The following is a 22,697-nucleotide window of genomic DNA, read 5'->3' on the forward strand; positions in this document are numbered from 1 at the left end:
AAAACTAACTTGCTGAGGAAATTGAGACCCGAACACTATTCAATAAGATAAGACTTAGCTTGCCAGATTGCTCGGATGCTTAAATCTGAATCTGTTCACTTTTAACTGTTACCTTCGATCTGAATTCTTGAATCATGAATATTTAAATTTATTTCAAAATCTTTCCAAAAACATCACTATGATCATAATTTGTTTCATATTAAATTCTGTCAAAGATTTCAATTGTACTTTCTGGTTCTCTTCACCATTTGAAATAACTTTTATAATCAAATGCATCAGAACATAATTGAAGCTATCCAAATCAAAATGGTTCACAACCCTCTCATCTGCCAGATCACATAAATGAGCAAATATTTCCATTACAAACTATAATTTTCAACAGCCCCAACTTCAGCTGAGATTAGGTTTCAGTTTTTGTTTGAGCTCGTTTTCCAACAAAGGCAACTATTATTATTCGCCTGGATGAATGGTTTTGATCACCGACATCAAAACAGCTTAAAAGCTAATCCCACCCAACGAACGTTCATTCATACATATAACTATTGAGAGGGGCTCTTAAATCTCCCCACTCTCCAAATCCACGGACTATCCGTGTTTTCGTTCACTGAAACTTTTGTCCAAACAAACACAAGCGAAACGGAAGCTGCTTTAATTATGTCAACTTTAGTTGTCCACAGTTTTTCCGAAAATCCTAAACCGGTAGCTATAGGCACTGTGTGGTGTGGAACATTTTCCATCGAACATCGACACTTCATTTCGTTGCTCATCATCATCCCCCCTTTCCCGATGTACTCTTTTCTCCAAAAATCTTCTCAACATCGGCACAAATTGGTTGAGGACATGTTTTCCTCCAACCGGATTGCCATTGTCGCCAACATCATCAGCATTATCATCATCATCATCATCATCATCATCGAAACCAATGGTGCGTGAGGTTTACCAATTTTCAAAACCATTTTTCTGATCACCCCCCGAATTCCGCAATCCCCTCCCACGTTTCATAATGAATCAAATCTTTTTGAAGCCCCATTCAGGCTAACGCGGAGGACAATTGGCGAGCTTTGGATGATTTGTTGGATTCTGGGATCCCTTTGATCCACCGTGTCGGACAGATTGTTGTTTTCTGCTTTTGTGGACAGGCGCGTGTGGATGAAAGATGGGTGTGACAGACACGTGTGAGTGAAATCGTTGTTTGAAGCATGATGAGCATATGAACATGGTAGCAGCACTTCATCGGAGTGGGGGTAAAAATAATAATTTTTTGTGCTATGTGTTTGTTTTGAATTGAATAATATGGGTGAAATTTTTACAAATTTATTCACAAGTGAAAAGGCAAACAAACAAACAGGCAAAAGGCAAAAGGCAAAAGGCAAAAGGCAAAAGGCAAAAGGCAAAAGGCAAAAGGCAAAAGGCAAAAGGCAAAAGGCAAAAGGCAAAAGGCAAAAGGCAAAAGGCAAAAGGCAAAAGGCAAAAGGCAAAAGGCAAAAGGCAAAAGGCAAAAGGCAAAAGGCAAAAGGCAAAAGGCAAAAGGCAAAAGGCAAAAGGCAAAAGGCAAAAGGCAAAAGGCAAAAGGCAAAAGGCAAAAGGCAAAAGGCAAAAGGCAAAAGGCAAAAGGCAAAAGGCAAAAGGCCAAAGGCAAAAGGCAAAAGGCAAAAGGCAAAAGGCAAAAGGCAAAAGGCAAAAGGCAAAAGGCAAAAGGCAAAAGGCAAAAGGCAAAAGGCAAAAGGCAAAAGGCAAAAGGCAAAAGGCAAAAGGCAAAAGGCAAAAGGCAAAAGGCAAAAGGCAAAAGGCAAAAGGCAAAAGGCAAAAGGCAAAAGGCAAAAGGCAAAAGGCAAAAGGCAAAAGGCAAAAGGCAAAAGGCAAAAGGCAAAAGGCAAAAGGCAAAAGGCAAAAGGCAAAAGGCAAAAGGCAAAAGGCAAAAGGCAAAAGGCAAAAGGCAAAAGGCAAAAGGCAAAAGGCAAAAGGCAAAAGGCAAAAGGCAAAAGGCAAAAGGCAAAAGGCAAAAGGCAAAAGGCAAAAGGCAAAAGGCAAAAGGCAAAAGGCAAAAGGCAAAAGGCAAAAGGCAAAAGGCAAAAGGCAAAAGGCAAAAGGCAAAAGGCAAAAGGCAAAAGGCAAAAGGCAAAAGGCAAAAGGCAAAAGGCAAAAGGCAAAAGGCAAAAGGCAAAAGGCAAAAGGCAAAAGGCAAAAGGCAAAAGGCAAAAGGCAAAAGGCAAAAGGCAAAAGGCAAAAGGCAAAAGGCAAAAGGCAAAAGGCAAAAGGCAAAAGGCAAAAGGCAAAAGGCAAAAGGCAAAAGGCAAAAGGCAAAAGGCAAAAGGCAAAAGGCAAAAGGCAAAAGGCAAAAGGCAAAAGGCAAAAGGCAAAAGGCAAAAGGCAAAAGGCAAAAGGCAAAAGGCAAAAGGCAAAAGGCAAAAGGCAAAAGGCAAAAGGCAAAAGGCAAAAGGCAAAAGGCAAAAGGCAAAAGGCAAAAGGCAAAAGGCAAAAGGCAAAAGGCAAAAGGCAAAAGGCAAAAAGCAAAAGGCAAAAGGCAAAAGGCAAAAGGCAAAAGGCAAAAGGCAAAAGGCAAAAGGCAAAAGGCAAAAGGCAAAAGGCAAAAGGCAAAAGGCAAAAGGCAAAAGGCAAAAGGCAAAAGGCAAAAGGCAAAAGGCAAAAGGCAAAAGGCAAAAGGCAAAAGGCAAAAGGCAAAAGGCAAAAGGCAAAAGGCAAAAGGCAAAAGGCAAAAGGCAAAAGGCAAAAGGCAAAAGGCAAAAGGCAAAAGGCAAAAGGCAAAAGGCAAAAGGCAAAAGGCAAAAGGCAAAAGGCAAAAGGCAAAAGGCAAAAGGCAAAAGGCAAAAGGCAAAAGGCAAAAGGCAAAAGGCAAAAGGCAAAAGGCAAAAGGCAAAAGGCAAAAGGCAAAAGGCAAAAGGCAAAAGGCAAAAGGCAAAAGGCAAAAGGCAAAAGGCAAAAGGCAAAAGGCAAAAGGCAAAAGGCAAAAGGCAAAAGGCAAAAGGCAAAAGGCAAAAGGCAAAAGGCAAAAGGCAAAAGGCAAAAGGCAAAAGGCAAAAGGCAAAAGGCAAAAGGCAAAAGGCAAAAGGCAAAAGGCAAAAGGCAAAAGGCAAAAGGCAAAAGGCAAAAGGCAAAAGGCAAAAGGCAAAAGGCAAAAGGCAAAAGGCAAAAGGCAAAAGGCAAAAGGCAAAAGGCAAAAGGCAAAAGGCAAAAGGCAAAAGGCAAAAGGCAAAAGGCAAAAGGCAAAAGGCAAACAGGCAAAAGGCAAACAGGCAAACAGGCAAACAGGCAAATAGGCAAATAGGCAAATAGGCAAATAGGCAAATAGGCAAATAGGCAAATAGGCAAATAGGCAAATAGGCAAATAGGCAAATAGGCAAATAGGCAAATAGGCAAATAGGCAAATAGGCAAATAGGCAAATAGGCAAATAGGCAAATAGGCAAATAGGCAAATAGGCAAATAGGCAAATAGGCAAATAGGCAAATAGGCAAATAGGCAAATAGGCAAATAGGCAAATAGGCAAATAGGCAAATAGGCAAATAGGCAAATAGGCAAATAGGCAAATAGGCAAATAGGCAAATAGGCAAATAGGCAAATAGGCAAATAGGCAAATAGGCAAATAGGCAAATAGGCAAATAGGCAAATAGGCAAATAGGCAAATAGGCAAATAGGCAAATAGGCAAATAGGCAAATAGGCAAATAGGCAAATAGGCAAATAGGCAAATAGGCAAATAGGCAAATAGGCAAACAGGCAAATAGGCAAATAGGCAAATAGGCAAATAGGCAAATAGGCAAATAGGCAAATAGGCAAATAGGCAAATAGGCAAATAGGCAAATAGGCAAATAGGCAAATAGGCAAATAGGCAAATAGGCAAATAGGCAAATAGGCAAATAGGCAAATAGGCAAATAGGCAAATAGGCAAATAGGCAAATAGGCAAATAGGCAAATAGGCAAATAGGCAAATAGGCAAATAGGCAAATAGGCAAATAGGCAAATAGGTAAATAGGCAAATAGGCAAATAGGCAAATAGGCAAACAGGCAAATAGGCAAATAGGCAAATAGGCAAATAGGCAAATAGGCAAATAGGCAAATAGGCAAATAGGCAAATAGGCAAATAGGCAAATAGGCAAATAGGCAAATAGGCAAATAGGCAAACAGGCAAATAGGCAAATAGGCAAATAGGCAAAAAGGCAAATAGGCAAACAGGCAAATAGGCAAATAGGCAAATAGGCAAATAGGCAAATAGGCAAATAGGCAAATAGGCAAATAGGCAAATAGGCAAATAGGCAAAAGGCAAAAGGCAAAAGGCAAAAGGCAAAAGACAAAAGACAAAAGGCAAAAGGCAAACAGGCAAACAGGCAAACAGGCAAACAGGCAAACAGGCAAACAGGCAAATAGGCAAACCGGCAAATAGGCAAACAGGCAAATAGGCAAACAGGCAAATAGGCAAACAGGCAAATAGGCAAACAGGCAAATAGGCAAACAGGCAAATAGGCAAACAGGCAAACAGGCAAATAGGCAAATAGGCAAATAGGCAAATAGGCAAATAGGCAAATATGCAAACCGGCAAATAGGCAAACAGGCAAATAGGCAAACAGGCAAATAGGCAAACAGGCAAATAGGCAAACAGGCAAATAGGCAAACAGGCAAATAAGCAAACAGGCAAATAGGCAAACAGGCAAATAGGCAAACAGGCAAATAGGCAAACAGGCAACAAGGGAAACAGGCAAATAGGCAAACAGGTAAATAAGCAAACAGGCAAATAGGCAAACAGGCAAACAGGAAAATAGGCAAACAGGCATGTAGGCAAAAGGCAAACAGGCAAACAAACAAACAGACAAACAGGAAAACAATCAAACAGGCAAACAGGCAACGAGGCCAATAAGAAAACAGGCAAACAGACAAACAGGCAATCAGGCAAAAAAACAAACAGACAAACAGGCAAACAGGCAAACTGGCAAAGAGGCAAAGAGGCAAAAGGCAAACAGGCAAACAGAAAAACAGGCAAAACCGCTAACAGAAAAGTGTGAAATTTAAAAAAAAAATTAGGAAGAATATGCGTGAAAGAAAAAGTTTAAAATGTTTAAAAGATACTAAAAATCGAAAAATGGAAGTAAGAAAAACAACGGAATGCTTCAGACAATGAAGCACAAAATTTTCCAGTCCATTTATTTGGCGTAACTGTCTACAGACTGACCCTTTCCTCAACTGGTGTTTTTTGGCAAATTTTCGGTAAACAACTAAAACTTTTCAAACCAACCACATTGTTGAAAGAAACAGATCGTAACAGTTTACTTGTGATGTTTTGCCAGAGCGCTATCAATTCTCAGATACTCAATTTCAGTTTTTTCTTCATCCCTATTCTTTTGCATGGTAGCACACAATCCAGTAAAAGCAAGTTTTATAGTATAGTTCAAAACAATGTCAAGCAGACCGAAATTTCTTGCCCGGAAAATAACGCAAGAATGAACTGAACCGGACTGGAGGGATTTGTAACGTTTAGCAAAACTTTCGTCCCGGGCAGGAAGAAAACGAAATTTGTATCCCTTTCTTCTTGCGAATTTGGTCGCAAAGTTGAAACAAAGTTTCAATTTATGGTTGGGCGCCAGAAGTTTTTTGCTCACAGTTGCCTAAATTACCGGAACCGAATGGGATGTGGCCGAAGCTGTGTGGTTAATTGGTGGTATTTTTGTTTTTCAGTAAGGTTTCCAATATATTTGCCCTTATAGATAAAACTTACCACTACTTAGCTTCATCTTCAAATATGATAGGAAACTCGATTTTTTCAAAGCGATTTCCTTCAAACGGACGTTATGGATTAATATGCTTTCCCTTCAGGCTGAAACATCCTCAGCAGAACATTCATAATCGACTTTCAAGATCTCGTCAAACGAATGCCGGTCGGCTTATGGGTAGAGCTCTAACGATCTCAAAATGGTCTGTAATGCTAATCCGCTTACAAACACTTAAATTATTGCATGCACATTTCATCCCGAGTAGGAAGGTATCTCGAGGCAGACGAATGTGGAAGAATCTGGAAGCAAACGCAAAACCATCGCAATCATCTGTCTTCTTCCGTTCAGAGATGGAGATCCCAGCTTTGGTTGACCAAATTCGAGGAAGAACCGTCGTTTCTTGAATCAAATGGAAGAACAATCTTGGACCGTCCGTCGTCGTCGTCCGTTGGTTGCTAGAAATCTTTCGGCCGAAAATAATCCGGGCTTGATGCAATAATTCTTCCTATGTCGGCATCTTCTTCTCGATGAATGTTCCTAGCAGAAATGCTTCATAGGTAAGATGTCCATATGTTAAAAAAGTTTTCTTGGAGATGTTTGTTTAAAATAGTTTTTTTTATTTAATAAACATTATGAACTAGTTTTTCATAATATTAAAGGTACCTTATATGAAAAGAATTGAAGTTGAGACTTTCATCTCAAAATATATCCAATATACACACGCTTTGAGAAGAATCCAATCTCAAGCAAAATTACACTTTACTTGTTCTTTCGAATGCCCCTTCTTTGAAGAACTACAAGTTGTAGTTTTATTGGAAGTGCAATGAAAATATTTTCAGGCTTAACTTGCCTAATCAAGTAGTAGAAGTCAACTTTTAGTTGCGACAGCAAATTTCTGTTGCTTTTGTTCTGTTCTTTTGCACTGGAAAACAAAAAAAAATCCGCTTTTGAATGACAAAATCTTTAAAGAAATGCTTGCTCTACTATTGATGACCAAAGAGTTATTATTATCAACATTATTCATTCCGTTGTGAAAAATTATCAACCAAAGTGATATTCTTAAAAACGTAATTTCTTGAGAATTTCTTTAATTTTTCAATGATTTAAATCAGATTTTAATTTTTTTACATTCAAAATCACAATAAATTTTTTTAACAATTGTCTTCTACATATATTTTCCACATTATATGTTGACGCCCAAAAAAATTGGAGATATCGGGCAAAATGAGACGTTTAGCGTCATTTTATCAAAAAGCGGTGTAGACCATTCGATTCCTCGTGTTTTTTTTACATACAGAAAGGTTGTTTTTTCGAGCAAGACGTCCTTGCCTGAATTGGGTACCAGTTTTGGCTCGAAAATCCCCACTGTGAAGCTGTTAGAGAATATTTTTTAATCATCACCTCAAAATAAGTTTGGGTTTGCAAATTTGGTAAAAAACCAAATCGCCTTTTCTGAGCATTTTTAAAATCATAGCTCCCCATGTTTAGGCCAAATCCAATTTCATAAAGAGGAGAGGCATAGAAAAACATAATCCTATTTTTGAATAAATTTGAACAAATTGAACAAAAGCTTGTATGCAACAAACTTGCAAAAAATCGACATTGTCCAAAATTGAAAAATCGAGTTATTTTATATCGAAAATTGAAAAAATCTCAAATGGAAAATGTGAAACAATTACTATCTTCAGCAGATTGAAATTCGCTCTGGCGAATTTTTAAATTTTAGAAAAAAATTTGATGATTTTTTATAAAATGTCTTAACCTTATTAGTTCTTCCCTTTGAGATTCTCGGAAAAGTCGGAAGGAGGTGGGTGACTGATAAAAGGATTTGATATTTTTTCCGGCCTTATTTTTAAATGAAAACCATAATTATAAATGTGATATCATTTATTCAACCCATAAATGTTTTACCTAGTGATAAAAGATAGTAATGATAAGCTAGCAATATTCTTTAGTTTTACCAGAACCTTTGGGGAAATTTTATGCAAAAATGGTTAAACATTGGATTTTATGAAAAATGGTTTTTTGTTCTACAACTTTGTGTTAAAGTGAATAACGATGAAACCAAAAAGCAAAATCAAAAATTCCAATAAGGATTTTCAACTCTTGAATACTCGATACATTCGGATTTTAGTTTAAATCTTTGTTTTAAAAGTATCAAACCAACAAAATATAATTCCCGCTTAATGTTTCTGAACCTGAAAATTCAATACAAATTATTTTATCAACAAAAAATTGAGATTGTTATTTCATATCATTTTTGAAATCCTGTTAAAAAGAAATGAAATTTAGACCTTTCAAAGCACGCAATTATTTGATGGTAGTGGTTTTGTGTTTTTTGTTTGAATTGTAGTTCTAAATCTGAATTCTGCCTTCTGAACCTGAATTAAAGTTCTGAATTCCTAATTTGAAATCGATTTTGAATCTGAAATTACAAACAAAAATTCCCAAGAATTAAGAACCGAAACTAATTTTTTGACCGAATTCTGAACCAGAAATTTCTTATATGAATTATTAATCTTTGATGTTCTATGTTTTATTCTTCATTTATTTTTTCGTCATTCAACTAGTGAATCTGATTAAATAATCCGAATGATGTAACTGAGATATATCAATTCTGGATCACCGTTATAGAAGTTTTGAACTTAGGAAACCAAAATTTGAATCAGGATTTTCTTCCAATGAAGATATTAAAAATATAAACTTAATTCAGATTCCATAATACGATCACAGGCAACAATTTTTTTTTTTAAATTTTGAACCAGAACATCGGAAGTGATTCAAAAATAAGCTTACCAGATATTTTTCCACACTTTTCCGGGCAGGGCAAATCCGGGCAATTGTATCCAAAAACTTAGCGAAATCGATGCATTCGATTCCAAATTTTACAACCCAAAATCTAGGCAATATTCATAAAAATTTTGAAATTATTCAATTATAATCAAAAAGTAAAAAAATCGAAAAGCAGCACCCATGACCCGAAAAGAACTGCGTCAGGTAGAAGTTGACCTCTCCATACTTCCGATTTACCCAGTCTGAAAGTCTCGGGATTAGCCTATGCGTCCATCTTGCGTTGTTCGATGCGTCCCATTCGTCCTGCCACTTGAGCATTGACGCTGCTCGTTGAGTTTTACGCACTCCTCTAACAGCTATGTCGATGGGAATCATGCCCGCGATGACAAAAGCTGCATCTGTTGATATGGTCCTGTACGCACAGGAAACTCGCATGGCAATCAACCGATGTGTGCTCCGTAATTTGGATCTGTTGCGCTCTACCTCTATCGCGGAGCTCCAGGCCGCTCCTCCGTATCGTAGTTTCGACAGTGCTATGCTCGGAAGGAGACGTCTCTTGCTACTCATTGGACCATGGCAGTTCGGCGTAATCCAGGCCAATGAATCTATGACTTTCGATGCACTTTCACAACAGTATTTGACATGCGCACCAAAACTTAAGCGATGGTCTACCATTACTCCAAGGTATTTCAGCTGCTGTTTCGAAGATGTCGTGTGCCCTCCAACAGTAATCTCCATGTGCGGCACAACTCTTTTATTGGTCACGAGCAGAACTTCAGTTTTATGGTGAGCTATCTGAAGCTTAACTACCTCCATCCAGATGCCAACCCTTTCTACGGACACCGTTGCAAGGTCTTCTACCTCCTCGATTGTTTCGCCGGTAATCATGAACACGATATCGTCAGCAAATCCAACTATCTGCACGCCTGCTGGTAGTTTCAGCGTTAACAGCTCATTAAACATGGCATTCCAAAGCACAGGTCCGAGTATGGAACCCTGTGGAACACCCGCTGTTAAGGCAGTAGATCGTAACCCAGTTTCGTACTCTGTCACCATACGGATGGCGTCCACCGTAGATCTCCCTTTCCGAAAACCGAATTGTCTGTCTGACAGTCCACTTCCGCCTTCTGTGTAGATAATAAGTATGTTTAATATTATCCTCTCCAGTAGCTTACCAAGGGTGTCCAGCAGACAAATGGGTCTATATGATGATAGATGCCCTGGGGGTTTCCCAGGTTTCAGTAGTAGCACCAACTTCGCCGTTTTCCACGAGTTGGGAGTTGGGAGAAGATCCCTCGTCGAGACACTTTTGTAGCACCACTCTGAAGGTATCCGGAATGGTCTGTACCGCCACCTTCAGCACTGCATTTGGGATTCCGTCCGGACCAGGGGCCTTATTCACCGCAAGTTTCTTAGAGATAGCCACAAGTTCTTCGTTCGTTACTGGCTCGATGTCGTGGGCACCCGTCGGGCACTGCGTCGGGCCATGCTGCGGGATAAGATGTGCAACGATCTCTCTCAGTTTTTCCGGACACTTTTCGGTCGGCGAACTTGGGCCACCGAATTTCGCCAGTGCAAATCTATAGGCTTGGCCCCATGGGCTATCATCTACGCTATGGCATAACGCTCTGTAGCAGTTTTCTTTGCTTTTTTAATAGCTCGCTTAAGTGCCACCCTGGCTGATCGGTAAACGGCACCTCTCGTTTCTCTATCGGCTTCGTTTCTCGCCCGTTGAGCTCGACGCCTGGGTTTTAGACAGCTAGTACGAAGCTCAGTTATTTCTGAGGTCCACCAGTAAGCTGGTCGTCACCACCACTTCGGTGTATTCCTTCTGGGCATGGTCATGTCGCACACCGCTACCATCATTTTTGTCAGCTGCTCAGCATTACGGACCTGCGATGCTTCCTGCATGTTAATAGCTTCGGTGCACACTTCCTTATCGAAAACTTTGGTCTTCCATCTCCGCTCATGGACTGGCCGTTGCCTTACTGTTACCGGATTTCGGTCTCCTACGCTATAACGTATCGCCTGGTGGTCGCTGTGCGTATAATCGTCACACACTCTCCAATTCATGTCAGTTTTTAGTGATGGGCTCGCAAAGGTGATATCTATCACTGACGTTCTGTATGGCATTCCATGCTTGTGATAGGTGCTGGTAGATCCAGTGTTGCAAAGCTCAACCTCCAGTCTCGCGAAGGACTCTAGCAGACTGTGGCCCCTAGGATTGTTGCCCCTACTACTCCAGTTAACCGCCCAAGCGTTGAAGTCTCCTGCTATCACTACAGGGGCCCTTCCTGTCAGTTCGTGAGTGAGTTCATCCAACATTGTGTTGAACACCCGATCGTCCTTCTGGTGGAGCGTAGCAGCTGCAAAAGAAGATCCCGTTGATTTTAGCAATCACAAATCCGTCCCGAGAATTTACCACTATCTCCTGGATAGGAAAACGTCCCGTGGCGTAGATAGCAGCTAAGCCGGACCTGTCCGCTGTCCACTTACCGTTTCCAGACGGAATTCTGTATGGTTCTGATAAAAGCGCCACGTCGCACTTTCTTTCGCCTACCATTTGCTCCAGCAGAAGCTGTTCGACCTCGCTATGGTTGAGGTTTAGCTGGATTACATCCAATTTTACTGGCTTGCCTTTGCCTTTTCGTATGTCTGGCAGTCTAAGCCACCAGTTTCGTGAGCATTGTCATCCGCCTGCTTGCACTGCATGCATTTCGGTTGATTTTTGCAAACTCTAGCGAAATGTCCTTCTTCACCACATCTTCGGCAACATCGTGACCGGTCGGGTCCGTTGCAGTTTCGGGATTGGTGACCGAAGTCCCAGCAATTAAAGCAGCGTTGCATTTGTTTTGGTATCCTGGGTGCGGTTCTAAAGTGGCCCACTGACCATCCAACTCTTACACTCCCTGCCGTCAGTAGAATGTTGGCCGCTGTTGGCGTGAGACGAATCGTCGCAATCTGCATTCCACCATACGCCTTTCTCAGTTTTGTAGCTACTGATTCGTTGCTCATATCAGGTATGCTGGAGAGTGCTTTCTCGAGCTCCTCTGCAGTGGTAAACTCTTCCAAGTCCTTGCATTCAATAGATGCGACCTGCGATAGCGCGCGAACAGTCGCTTCTTCGCCCAGGGTGCTTTCGAAAAGCTCCTTGAAATCGGCGCTCTTTACTGTCGGGTCTTTTTTTAGCTCGAAGAGCAGATCACCTTTTTGGGTGCGTCTTGTTTTAGTGACGCTCTCGCCAAGAGCAGATAATTTTGGCTCTGCGCGTAGCTTCCGGAACAAGTCCGCATACGTTGTGCCTTCTTTCGCTTCCACGATAAGGGCATCACCCCTGGACAACACCCGTTGAGGTTTTGGTTTTGGGGGTGGTTCTGGCTTCATGACGACCTTTCTTTTCGTGTTCTCCTTCCTATTACGAACCATTCGCCAGCCTCCTGCACTACTTTCGCCGTCTTCATCCTCGTAGTCCGTACCCCTCCTTTTTTTTAGAGGAATCGTTTACGACGGGGGAGTCGCGATCCAAGAGAAGCAACTAATTTTACTTCCTCCAATCCCTTCTCCTCAGCCTCGGCTTTCCGCACCAGCTCTTTTCGTTCCTTGACGGCACTCTGCAGATGCACCATTAGTTTCGGCACCCAGGTCTTGATATGCGTGTGCACGTTGTTGGTACTTCGCACAAACTCCTGCATCTTGTCGACCATGTCGGCTGCCTCCAAAAGGCCACATTTTTTGATGCCCCTTGGTGCTCCTCTTCCAACGACTGGGACCTGCTCCTCTTGCTGGGAACTACTGAGGTTTTCAGTGGACCCATCTGCGGCCGGGCTTCTCCCCGCTTCCTTGGCAACCTCCCTGCCAATCTCCTTTCCTAGCTCCTTTACTACTTTGCATAGTAGAGGAGACCTAAGGAGTCCTCTCTTAGCAAAGACCTCTGTCTGCGTTCTTCTACCTTCTCCTCCTTCGTCCGAGCTAACGTCAGTTGTCTCGTAATTCCTTCTGTTTTTGGTGTTGTTGTTGTTTTGGTTCATGTTTAGTCCCACGAGTAGCTAGGGAAATATACGGTCCACTGCGCCAGTGCCCTGCTTTAGCGCAGTAAGGACTTCATTACTGTGGGGTGCGTCCTGGTGCCCCACAGGCTACCGTTTGCGACTGACACATTTTCGACCCGCCAGCCTTCCACCTCATCTGCACGGTCTTTCGCATGGAGGCGTTTTCGCGCCTCCATGAGCGGCACACTTTGGGCAACCTTGGGTCGTTGTATCCAATAAGTTCCAATAGAAAAGTCCGAGTTTATTGCGTATTTCTTCATCTATAGAGGGGTTCCGTCAGTTCCGTTTGCGTAGTCCATATCCATTGCATTTGTCTTTATAAGATGGGTTTCAGTTCCGTTTTCATAGTCCATTTCCGTTGCATGTGTTATCATTAGAAGGAGGGATGGTTCCAATCTATTCCGAGTCAAAAGTCCGAGTTCGTTTGCGTAGGTCAATTAGTGGGAGGAGCATTGCTGAATTTAGTCGTCTCTTACGACATGGGACAGTGACCCCGGGGTAGTATTCTGATGCCGCTACCCCACAGCATAAGACGTGAACGCTATCCTCGGTCCGGTTCGGGTACGGTCGGTGGTTAAAATGCTGTTTTTTTAATGGAAATGTGTGCAGTAGTTTCGATTCTATAACCGAAACAGTGATCCGAGTCTATATGACCTTAAAAAGTTTATTGTTTTCAACGACAACTTTTTAAATCTAAAATAAGAAATGTTGATGCTTTTCTGTTGAAATGAAAGATAGAACGTAAGTTTCAGTGGAGGAATAAAGTTATCTTTATTCACATTTTGTTTATCACGTCGTATCTTAAGGGGGGGGGGTCTAACGGCTTTAAAAAAACACCTTTTTCACGATTTTTTTCTAGAGCTATCGTTCAAACAAATGTATTCAAATTTTTTGCATTATACAAAGCATTGTTATAAGCACATTTAGTAATTTTTTCGTAGAGAAATATTGAAAAATGAGCTGGTGACCGAGCAAGTTCGAGGATGCCTTTTAGAAAACAGGATTTGCGGTGGACACTGTATCTCAGCACAGAATCATCTGAAGTCAAAAAATCAGAGCAAAATATTTTTAATAGATGTTTTTCTGGACCCCAACGTTTTTATTTCACTTAAAGAAAACTTTATGAAATTTTTGTGGCTGTTTGAAGTAAAAACTACGATTTTTCACGAAAAAATCCGTCATTTTTCACCTGTAAAATCTCCCCAAAGTAAAAAAACAAAAAACAAAAACGTTGGGGTCTGGTATTTTATATGTAGAAAACATGTTCCAAATTTGAAAAGAATCAGATAAGTAGTTTTCAAATGACGATGTCCACGGACTTTTAAAATGTGCTTTCGAGAAAAACGCGTTTGAAGTTTCTGCTCTTGCTTTCTTGCAGTATTAGATAGGAGGAGATAAAGGCCTATAATTTCTATAGTTTTGCTTCGATTGACTTGAAAATTTGACACAACATTCTTGAAATGTTTTACAATAAGAAAATAGAAAAATAAAAAAATCGATTTTTTGAAAATGTTAGACCCTACCCCCCCCCCTTAACTCAGAAATATATAAGCCAAAACTTGCTCGTCACTAATCAAACTCCCAATTCTGTGTAATTCATTCTGAGCTAACCACTCAGAATATCAGACAACATTGCTATATTATCACGAACCTAACTTGAGTACTCTCGTTTTACCGTGTGATGATGTAAACATTTATACTGTCATTATGATCACTATTCTATTGTTTTGCAATCAACAATTGCGAATAAATCCATGTTTTAGTTCCATGCGGCAATCCGCAAAACGTGTATCTCCAGAGGATCCTTAATCGGACAGGTGAATTTCAACATTCTCGTTATAGGAAAGATCAAAGATTTTTCTATATTTAATCTTTAAATATTCCGCATTAAAAAAAATTTCGCTCTTAAATTCTGAGGTTTGAAAAGTATCGATTTCTATCAATAAATTACTAGATTTTTTTCATTTATCAAATCGATCACGTTTGTAAAAAAAATTCTGCAACCAAGTTGTCGGTCCACAATGGCAAAAGGACAAAGTAGGAAAAAACGCTTTGTAACCACTAAAATAATTACTCCCAATGTGTGTAAACGTTGAAAATTGAAGATAAACTCACGTTTCCCTCTCGTTTCTCTGACTCTGACTCTGAATCGCTCTGTTTCTTGTTTTTCTTTCCCGGTACCTCCCTCAACTTGCCAACTTGCCGGAACAGGTGCCATTTTCGAGCAGGGCACGGACGAAATCCAGTCGGCGTTCAAATTTGCCATGCTGAACCACAACCTGAACGTGTCGGCGAGGCGCTTCGAGCTGCAGGCCTACGTGGACGTCATCAACACGGCGGACGCTTTCAAACTGTCACGGCTCAGTAAGTATTTCGAAAATTGGGAGTGGTGGGTGGGGGAGGTTTTCATTGGAGCGGGTAGAAACGAGATGTGGTGGTGGGTGGTGGAGTCACAAACACATGCTCTGGTGAGCAAATGCAAACAGCAATTTGTGAGATGGTTCGCCATTAGGGTGGCACTGAAGAGGATTTTTTTTTGGGAGTCTTTTCCAGAACGATTTTAATTTAAACATAAAAATCTGCATCCATGAAAATTCGCCCTTTTAATAGAAAAGACTCTCTCCTCCAAATACACTTTTCACGAAAAAGAAATCTATCGGAGGGTATCAAACTAATTTTTTCTCAGGTTTTTAAACAAAATTAACGCGAAAGTTTTGGGAATTTATAAAATAATCACAAATCATAAAACTTCAAACTTTTCAAAGAATTCGTAGAGACTCTTTCATGAATGAAAAATGACTAATAATATTATGATTTAATAAATCCTAAAATGTTGAGAATAAATAAAATATTTTGAAGAAAATTAAAAAATAAATAAAAGAAATTTTAAAAAGGCATTGTAATGAGAGTGTTTTATTTTTGTCTATGTTTATTTTTAAGGAATACAGAGTGCAACTAAGAGTAACGTAAAGAAAGAAAAAACTTATTTCTCAGGATTATATTATTCTTCTTTCAAAACTCATTAATACTTTGGATACCTCTGAGTTCGAATCTTTGGAATCAATAATTGAAAGTTAATTGTTTTTTAAAAAAATAAACAAATAAATAATTGTGAACCTTTCAGATAGTTTGGTTTTACTCGGGCTTACCCAGTTATTCAGTAAAAAATTCGAAAAGGCTCAGTCTAGATGCCCGATTTTTGTGAAAAACTACCTGACAATAATCCAGAATTTCTAACATTTTAGCTAAATTGAGCAAAAAACTCAAATTGAGTGGATGGTTTGTTCAATTTAAGGGTCCAAACGAATTTTTAGATGTATTCACTACAAACTAAACAGATTTTTTTAAGTTTTGTATACGGTTTGACTCCATATGTAGTTCGATGAAAAAATTGAAATTTGAGGTTATTCTTTTATCATGTTCCTCTTGTCATTGTTTTTCGCATATTGCTCAGATTGAAATGCCGGTTATCGCGCGATTATTGATTTTAAAAATTTAAAGTCAGATGCTTGGCCACAAATACGTTGTTAAGCAGTGTTTTCATGGAAATTGTTTCTCATTAAGGCTAAAATAGCTTACCATTTGAAGAATATTTTAAGCAAACTGTTTCTGAAAATCTTATGATTAAGCCTTGTGACGTGACATTTTCAACTTCAAAACAAGCTTAAGCTTACAGTTATCAACTGCATTTGATCTTTAATCAAATAAAAGGGAAAGATAAAGAAAATTGAAATTCTATAACTTAATCAAAGCGCTTTTGACTTCTGTAATTTCCGATAGTGTTGCTAATATGTCTAATCTTCACTATATTGTGGTATATTTTCAAAAATGTCAAAAATTTCATTTTGAAGTTAAATGATAAAAAAAACCTATTCTGTCACAAAGATGTGTAATGAAGATTAATGTTGCAAAGGATGTTTCGAAAAAATTTCATGATCGAATTTCGAAAACCGACCGTAAAAATACATTTAGTAGATTGGCCCAAAAAGTTACCCTCTGCTAAATTTCAGCTCAATCGGACTTGTTTTAGGGGTGGCTCAAAGAATTAAAAATTGCATTTGGTTAACCTCAAAATCCTAAAAAGAAGACTGGAGATAATCGGGAAAATCGATATTTTTAATTTTATGCCAAATTGATCAAAATATATAAAACCTATCATGGCAAACAATTTTCGAGATCTGGGGTTATCTCGAAAAAAAACTTTAATTTCAAAAATCAGCAAAGGGGGAACCAGAGGAAATTCGGAAATTCAAAAAACTTATTTTTGATGCCAAGTGTCTTAAGAATGCACGAACCAATAATGGAGTAATTTTGTTATTTTTCAAATTGTGGTCCCAGAAAGTCGATTTTTTACCAATTTTTTTAGGGATCCAGACCTCGATGTTTCATGCATTTTTAAAACTTTTGGTTTTAAAATGATAATTTCCAATTTTCGTTTTTTTTTTCTTGGTTTTTGATTTTTGAAGCTTAAAAGTCTATGTTTTACGATTTTTTTTCCGAGTTAACTCTAGATTTGAAAGTTTCATGAATTTATAGGCAATTTGGTATAAAAATAGAAATTTGAATTTTCGATTTCCTTCTGTCCCATCTTTGATGATTTTTTAGGATTAAAAGTTCTTAATCTGAACGTTTTATCCATAAATCATTGAATCAAAAATTAGGTTGCCAGAATTCTTTCAGCATCTGGGAAATATTTGGACAAATTTTCTCTAAACCCAGAAATTACTCAACCAAAATCAAGAAAAAAATTTAAAAAAATGTTTATTCATCAATACTTATCGACAAATTTTGAATCGTATTTTAGTCTTTCAAAAAACCTTTCAAGATTTTTTTATGCTTGAAAAATATAGTTTTGTTTGTTGTTTATCAATTTGTTTGTTTAATTTCATTTTTCAAGGAAATCTTTTAACATAAAAAACCCTCTTGATATAACCTAAGCTTGCCAGATTGCCCGGTTTTATCCGGGTTTGCCCGGATATTTGATGCAAAATTTCGAGAAAGTCCGGTCCGGCCCGGTTACCCGGATATCGTGAAAAAAGTCCGGATATTGCCCGGATTTTTTCACAATTTTCACAAAGGAAATTAAAATTTTTGAGTAAGTTTCAGCAAACCGATTATCAGTATGGAAATTTTCAACGGGTGTTTCAAATAATTTCGCTGATTTACTTTTATAAACCTTTAAATATTGAAGTGTTCCAAAAAGTTGTTTGAAGTCTGCAATTACATTAATAAAATATTAATTTCGTTTTTTTTTTGCATTTTTTCTTTGCTTTTATATATAATAACACCTGAATTTTGCCCGGTTTTGCCCGGTTTTTGGGTTTGAAAAATTGAAATCCATGCCCGGATTTTGCCAGGTTTTTTTGAAAAAATGCCCGGAATTGCTAGGCCCGGATGGTAGTGAAAAAAATTCTGGCAACCTTAATATAACCACTATGGTGGCAGCGAATAGAATGGTAACGAATTTTGAAAACAGACCAAAAAACTTATGAAGATTGGAACAAAAAACTGTCTTGTGCAATATTTCAGCTCACAACGCAGAGACATCTGGAACACAGAAACAGGAAGAAAAATGGGCAGTGTCGTTGGAATCATGCTTAGAAAAATGATCCTTAAGGAAGAAACCAGGTTTCGAGGTTCTTCCAAAAATTTCAAGTTTCAAATTTCACATTCATTAAAGTGGTTGTTTTAAAGCAAGAATATTTCAATTTGAAGCTTCCTCAGAATCCAATTAAAAAATTCATAGTTTTGTAACTGATCTACTTGGAACCTTCAACAAAGTTTCAAAATAGGTTCATCAAATTCCTCAAAGATACTTATCTTTACGGGGCTTCAATATTTAACCCTCTGTTGTTTTTCAAAGAACACAATTTCCATTTTAAAAACAAGAGTAGTTGCAGCAGCATAAAACAAGCATCACATGTGGGGAAACCAACCAAAAATTTACTGATGGTTAAGGATCATTCACCCAAATCACAACAAACATATATTGCTTTTCAGAGCTAATACGGACTTTGACTTGAAAAGAGCTGCCTAAGCAACCAAAATGCACGTTTTTACTTTAGAATGGAACCCCAAAGTTCACATTTGTCTGAAAAAATGTGTTACGGAAGCTTTAGGTGACTCTTGCCTCGTAAAAGCTACTCAGGAACTTCCATCGCCCTTTGAAAGGTTAAATTAACGATAACGGAACTTCTAAGCGTATTTGTTCCAACTTCTTTCAAGAAGGTCGATAACGTTCGCTTAACACTTTCTAACGCATCGTTAAGATACTAAGGTGGAAACCTTTATGGAAATTCTAAGCGACATATAAAAAATGTCTGTCAATTTCATGTTATGGTATTTGTTTTGTTTATATTAGCACTGATATTTTCAAATGGAAATCAAGAATATTCCGAATTTTGTTTATCAATATCGATATTCGAATAAATTGTTGATGATGAGAAATTTTGATATTATGTATTAAATGTACTGAAAGTCCTTTTAACGAAATTAGGTACAATCAATTGACCAACCTATTCAATCATCTCAAATGACATAAAGTTTAAAAACAAATTATTACAGTGGCAATGAACTATTGCTGGATTGGTCGAGAGGTTGGTGATTTTCATTGAAACCTAGAGAGCAGCGTTTAAATTCTTTAGGCTTAAGTAGCTTTTGTGATCAAAACAATATAATTAAAATCAATGAGATAAACCATGATAGACCGGCAACATAGCAATCTGACCTCTGGTTGTCAGAGCAATCTGTCAACCGGATATTTTCGGCGCGAAGAAGTTTTTTGACATTCTCTTAGAAGCTGAATAGCATTCTCTTCAGCAAGGTGGCCGAAAAAAATTTTGTGTTGTTGAGAAAAATAATTCTGATTTTCTGTGAGTTAACCCAAAAATTCTGTAATAAATTTCTGTGATGCTATGTTTTTGAGTTTCATAAAAAATTCATGATAAATTGGGTATTTTTTACATTGTTGTTAGGCAAAATCAATTACCATTACTTATCTTATCATTCTTTTCTAATCCACAGTAAAAAATCTAAATTTAATACTGTCCAAAAAATAGTAATTTCAGAAATCCATTCAAAATAAAAAAATTCTGTGAAATCTGTGAAAATTCCAAAATTCTGTGTTCTGTGACACAGATTCTGTGATGAAAATTTGCTCCAAATTATGTGAAATTACAGATTTTTCTGTGATTTCGGTAACCTTGCTCTTCAGCCACCTAAACGAACTAGAAAGTAGCTTTAAGAACTTAAATTTTGGGCTGATTAGAATTCTCTTCAGACAGAAACGAGAGCTGATTAGGCTTCTAAGAAACCTTTTTAAGGGAATTATGGTTGCTTGGGTTGTGCTCAAACAATTTACTATAACTCATTCCTTGTGTCAAGCCAACTTTCCTACGTAGTACAACGTGTTTTTATTTTCCAAATCACAGTAGGTTAGCTTTGACACAAACGTCGTCTACACTGAGGAAATACATCGTATGAGGTTCATGAGAAAGTCTTATGAAATTTCAACATAAGAAAAAACATTGGAATTCATAAGACGTTTTTTGGCTTACATAAGATAAGTCTTATGAAATGATGTCAGTAGCGTTCTCACGATTTTCATAAGATGGTCTTATGATTTTTCATAAGATGGTCTTATGATTTTTCATAATATAATGTTATGAAAACGACCTTAAACATCTTATGAATTTCATAAGACACGCTTATGAATTATTATGCGGAATTCAACCCGGACACTAAGGTTATTCTTTTCGTCAACTCTCTCTTCACATTCTCACAGCGGTTTAAAAAAACTTCAAACTATTTTCAATGCACATATATTGTTTATAGAACTGAACATTGAAAAAAGCAAAAAAATATTTTTGGGCGACCGTGGGAATGAAAACAGAGAGCCAACAAAGAGAATAACTTTAAGATTGGATAAAGCAGTCTACCGTAATTAGTGACAATACCGAACCAAAACTACGTTTCTATGCTGATTTAGATCGCTGTCAATGACATGTCTTCTGAGTTTCATAAGATCGCTTATGGAATGACAATAAGGAATGTTTTGAAAACGATACTCATCATATGAGTGGCATGAGCAATCTTATGAAATCATAAAAAAATGATAGAAAATCGTTTCATAAGACCGATCTTATGAATTTCATACGAGATTTTTTCCTCGGTGTAGGTTCAAAAGTTAAGATAACCGACAATAAAAAATGTCTAAACCTGTTCTTTAAATATTCTGTATTCAATCATTTTTACAACCGCACTAGACAAATTGATTTATTCCCTCCAAGCACCCATTTAAATTTTAAAATTTAAAATTATTTTCTTGTTTTCAACTACAGCACTAAAAAGTAAAACTCCGACCAGAGATTCCTTCACAATTGTTGGGGACTGGTTCCCGGTAGAGCTTCGGAAAGTAAAATTTAATCACTAGAGAAGCGCTAACAATTCTCTTTCCAGTTGCTCATGATCAAACTGAATTCAAGCCTTTTTTAGTTATATTTCGGTTATGTTCATAGAAAATTTTTTGGTATCTATAACCAAAATACACAAATTTCCAAAAATTACCGCGAACAAAAAACGCGTGTGTTCGCGTGGCTCAACGCCTACTTCTCTCAGGGATATTTATAAGGTGCTCATATTAAACTAAACTTGTTGCCCTGAAAGATTTACTCTGCAAAAAAATTCATCTTAAACCTTTTTGAGCGTTTCAAAAGTGCTTTTAAAGATATTATAAAACTTTTCAGTATTTTACCAGATATTTTTAACCTTCTCCTGCTGCTTCTTTAACCAACATAGAAAAAGCATGTAAGCATCCTGGGAAATGAAAGACTTGCATTCTTAATTCTTCTTTTCAACGTAATCTCTATTAGGTACTTTTAAATATGCATGGTAAAGATTACTACGGCCAGTCCAACCTTGTGGTAAATATCGCAAAAGATACTGGGACAAGGAGAGAGATAAAATGTGGAGTTCCCTACCAAACTCTAAATAAACAATGCTTAAGTTTAAAATCTAGAAAAACAGGTTGTATCTCACCAAATAGGTTATCGTCGACGTTCGGAACCGTGCATCTTAAGTTCTTCAGCAAACTTCACAATTTTGTACATTTTTGCGATTATTTTCAAATGGATTTGGTACTGATGATTCCTTGTTTTCCTAAAATTTGAATCTTGATGCCGAAAAAAATTAAGACACAAAAAACCTTTCTAGGAAACGTATGAGTTCCGAAAAGAGTTCAAGAAAGTTGATTTTCGTATGAAAAAAAATGGTTTATGATATCACCACATCTCGACGAGAAATGCATAATTGAATCATTTTAATTTGCATCAAGATGTACACACGCACACACATTTAAGAGATTTATTCTCATCAGGAATTGAATTTAAAAAAGCTTTCAAAATTACACTTGTTTATCATAACAGAACTTGTCTCTCTCCTTACTAGCTCAGTAAACTAAAAAAAAACATATTTTTGGGGTAGATATTCCCATGAGCGCACTTCATATTTTATTTAGAAAATATTGGAATTTTAAATTAAAAAAGCAAAAACTGTTAAGGTATATTAATAATTTGTTGGAGTACCTGTTATCAAAAAGACGACAAATATTTGGTTTGACATTGAGTCAATTGAATTATCTTCTAGCCGACTAAAACTTGTAAATCATTAAGCAACTTCGTATCTTTAACATGTGTGCAACTCATGGACTGATCCGAAGGTCTGATAACAACTTGGATACATCTGTTGAGAAATTGCTAAGTTTTAAAATAGGATTTAGAACTTAAATTGTGACCTGGCCACTCCTGAATATTACCAGGATAATCGTCAACTTTTAACCATTTGGATTTATTTCATTAACAAATCCATCAACTCCCTTAAGCATTTCAATATAAAACTATTTCAATGCATAGAAAACAGATTTTTGTTTGCAGGTTTATTGTTTTCAAAATCACCTTTTTTGTCGAAAATAAGAGTGTTTTCATGTATTTAATTTCCATAAGTAAAATTCGAACTACACAGAACAAATTTTTGACTATTACGTGTCACTGGAAACTGCAACCTTTAAAATAAATCACCTGATATTAACAAAACCTGTAATTTTAAATTGTTTTCCTTGAAAGTTAACGAATATTCATTTA

General features: G+C 37.6%; 1 protein-coding gene across 2 annotated transcripts in view; it reads left to right on the plus strand.

Annotated features, from left to right (window-relative positions):
• Window positions 1-22,697, plus strand: part of LOC129757511 (glutamate receptor 1) — a 603,301-nt gene that overhangs the window by 208,505 nt on the left and 372,099 nt on the right. For both annotated transcript variants that reach the window (XM_055754774.1, XM_055754775.1), the window contains exon 2: window positions 14,773-14,925. In XM_055754774.1, coding sequence (XP_055610749.1) covers window positions 14,773-14,925 — 153 coding nt within the window. The remainder of the gene's footprint in view (window positions 1-14,772; window positions 14,926-22,697) is intronic.

Source organism: Uranotaenia lowii, chromosome 3, assembly GCF_029784155.1.
Source record: "Uranotaenia lowii strain MFRU-FL chromosome 3, ASM2978415v1, whole genome shotgun sequence".
NCBI classification, from domain to species: Eukaryota; Metazoa; Arthropoda; class Insecta; order Diptera; family Culicidae; genus Uranotaenia; species Uranotaenia lowii.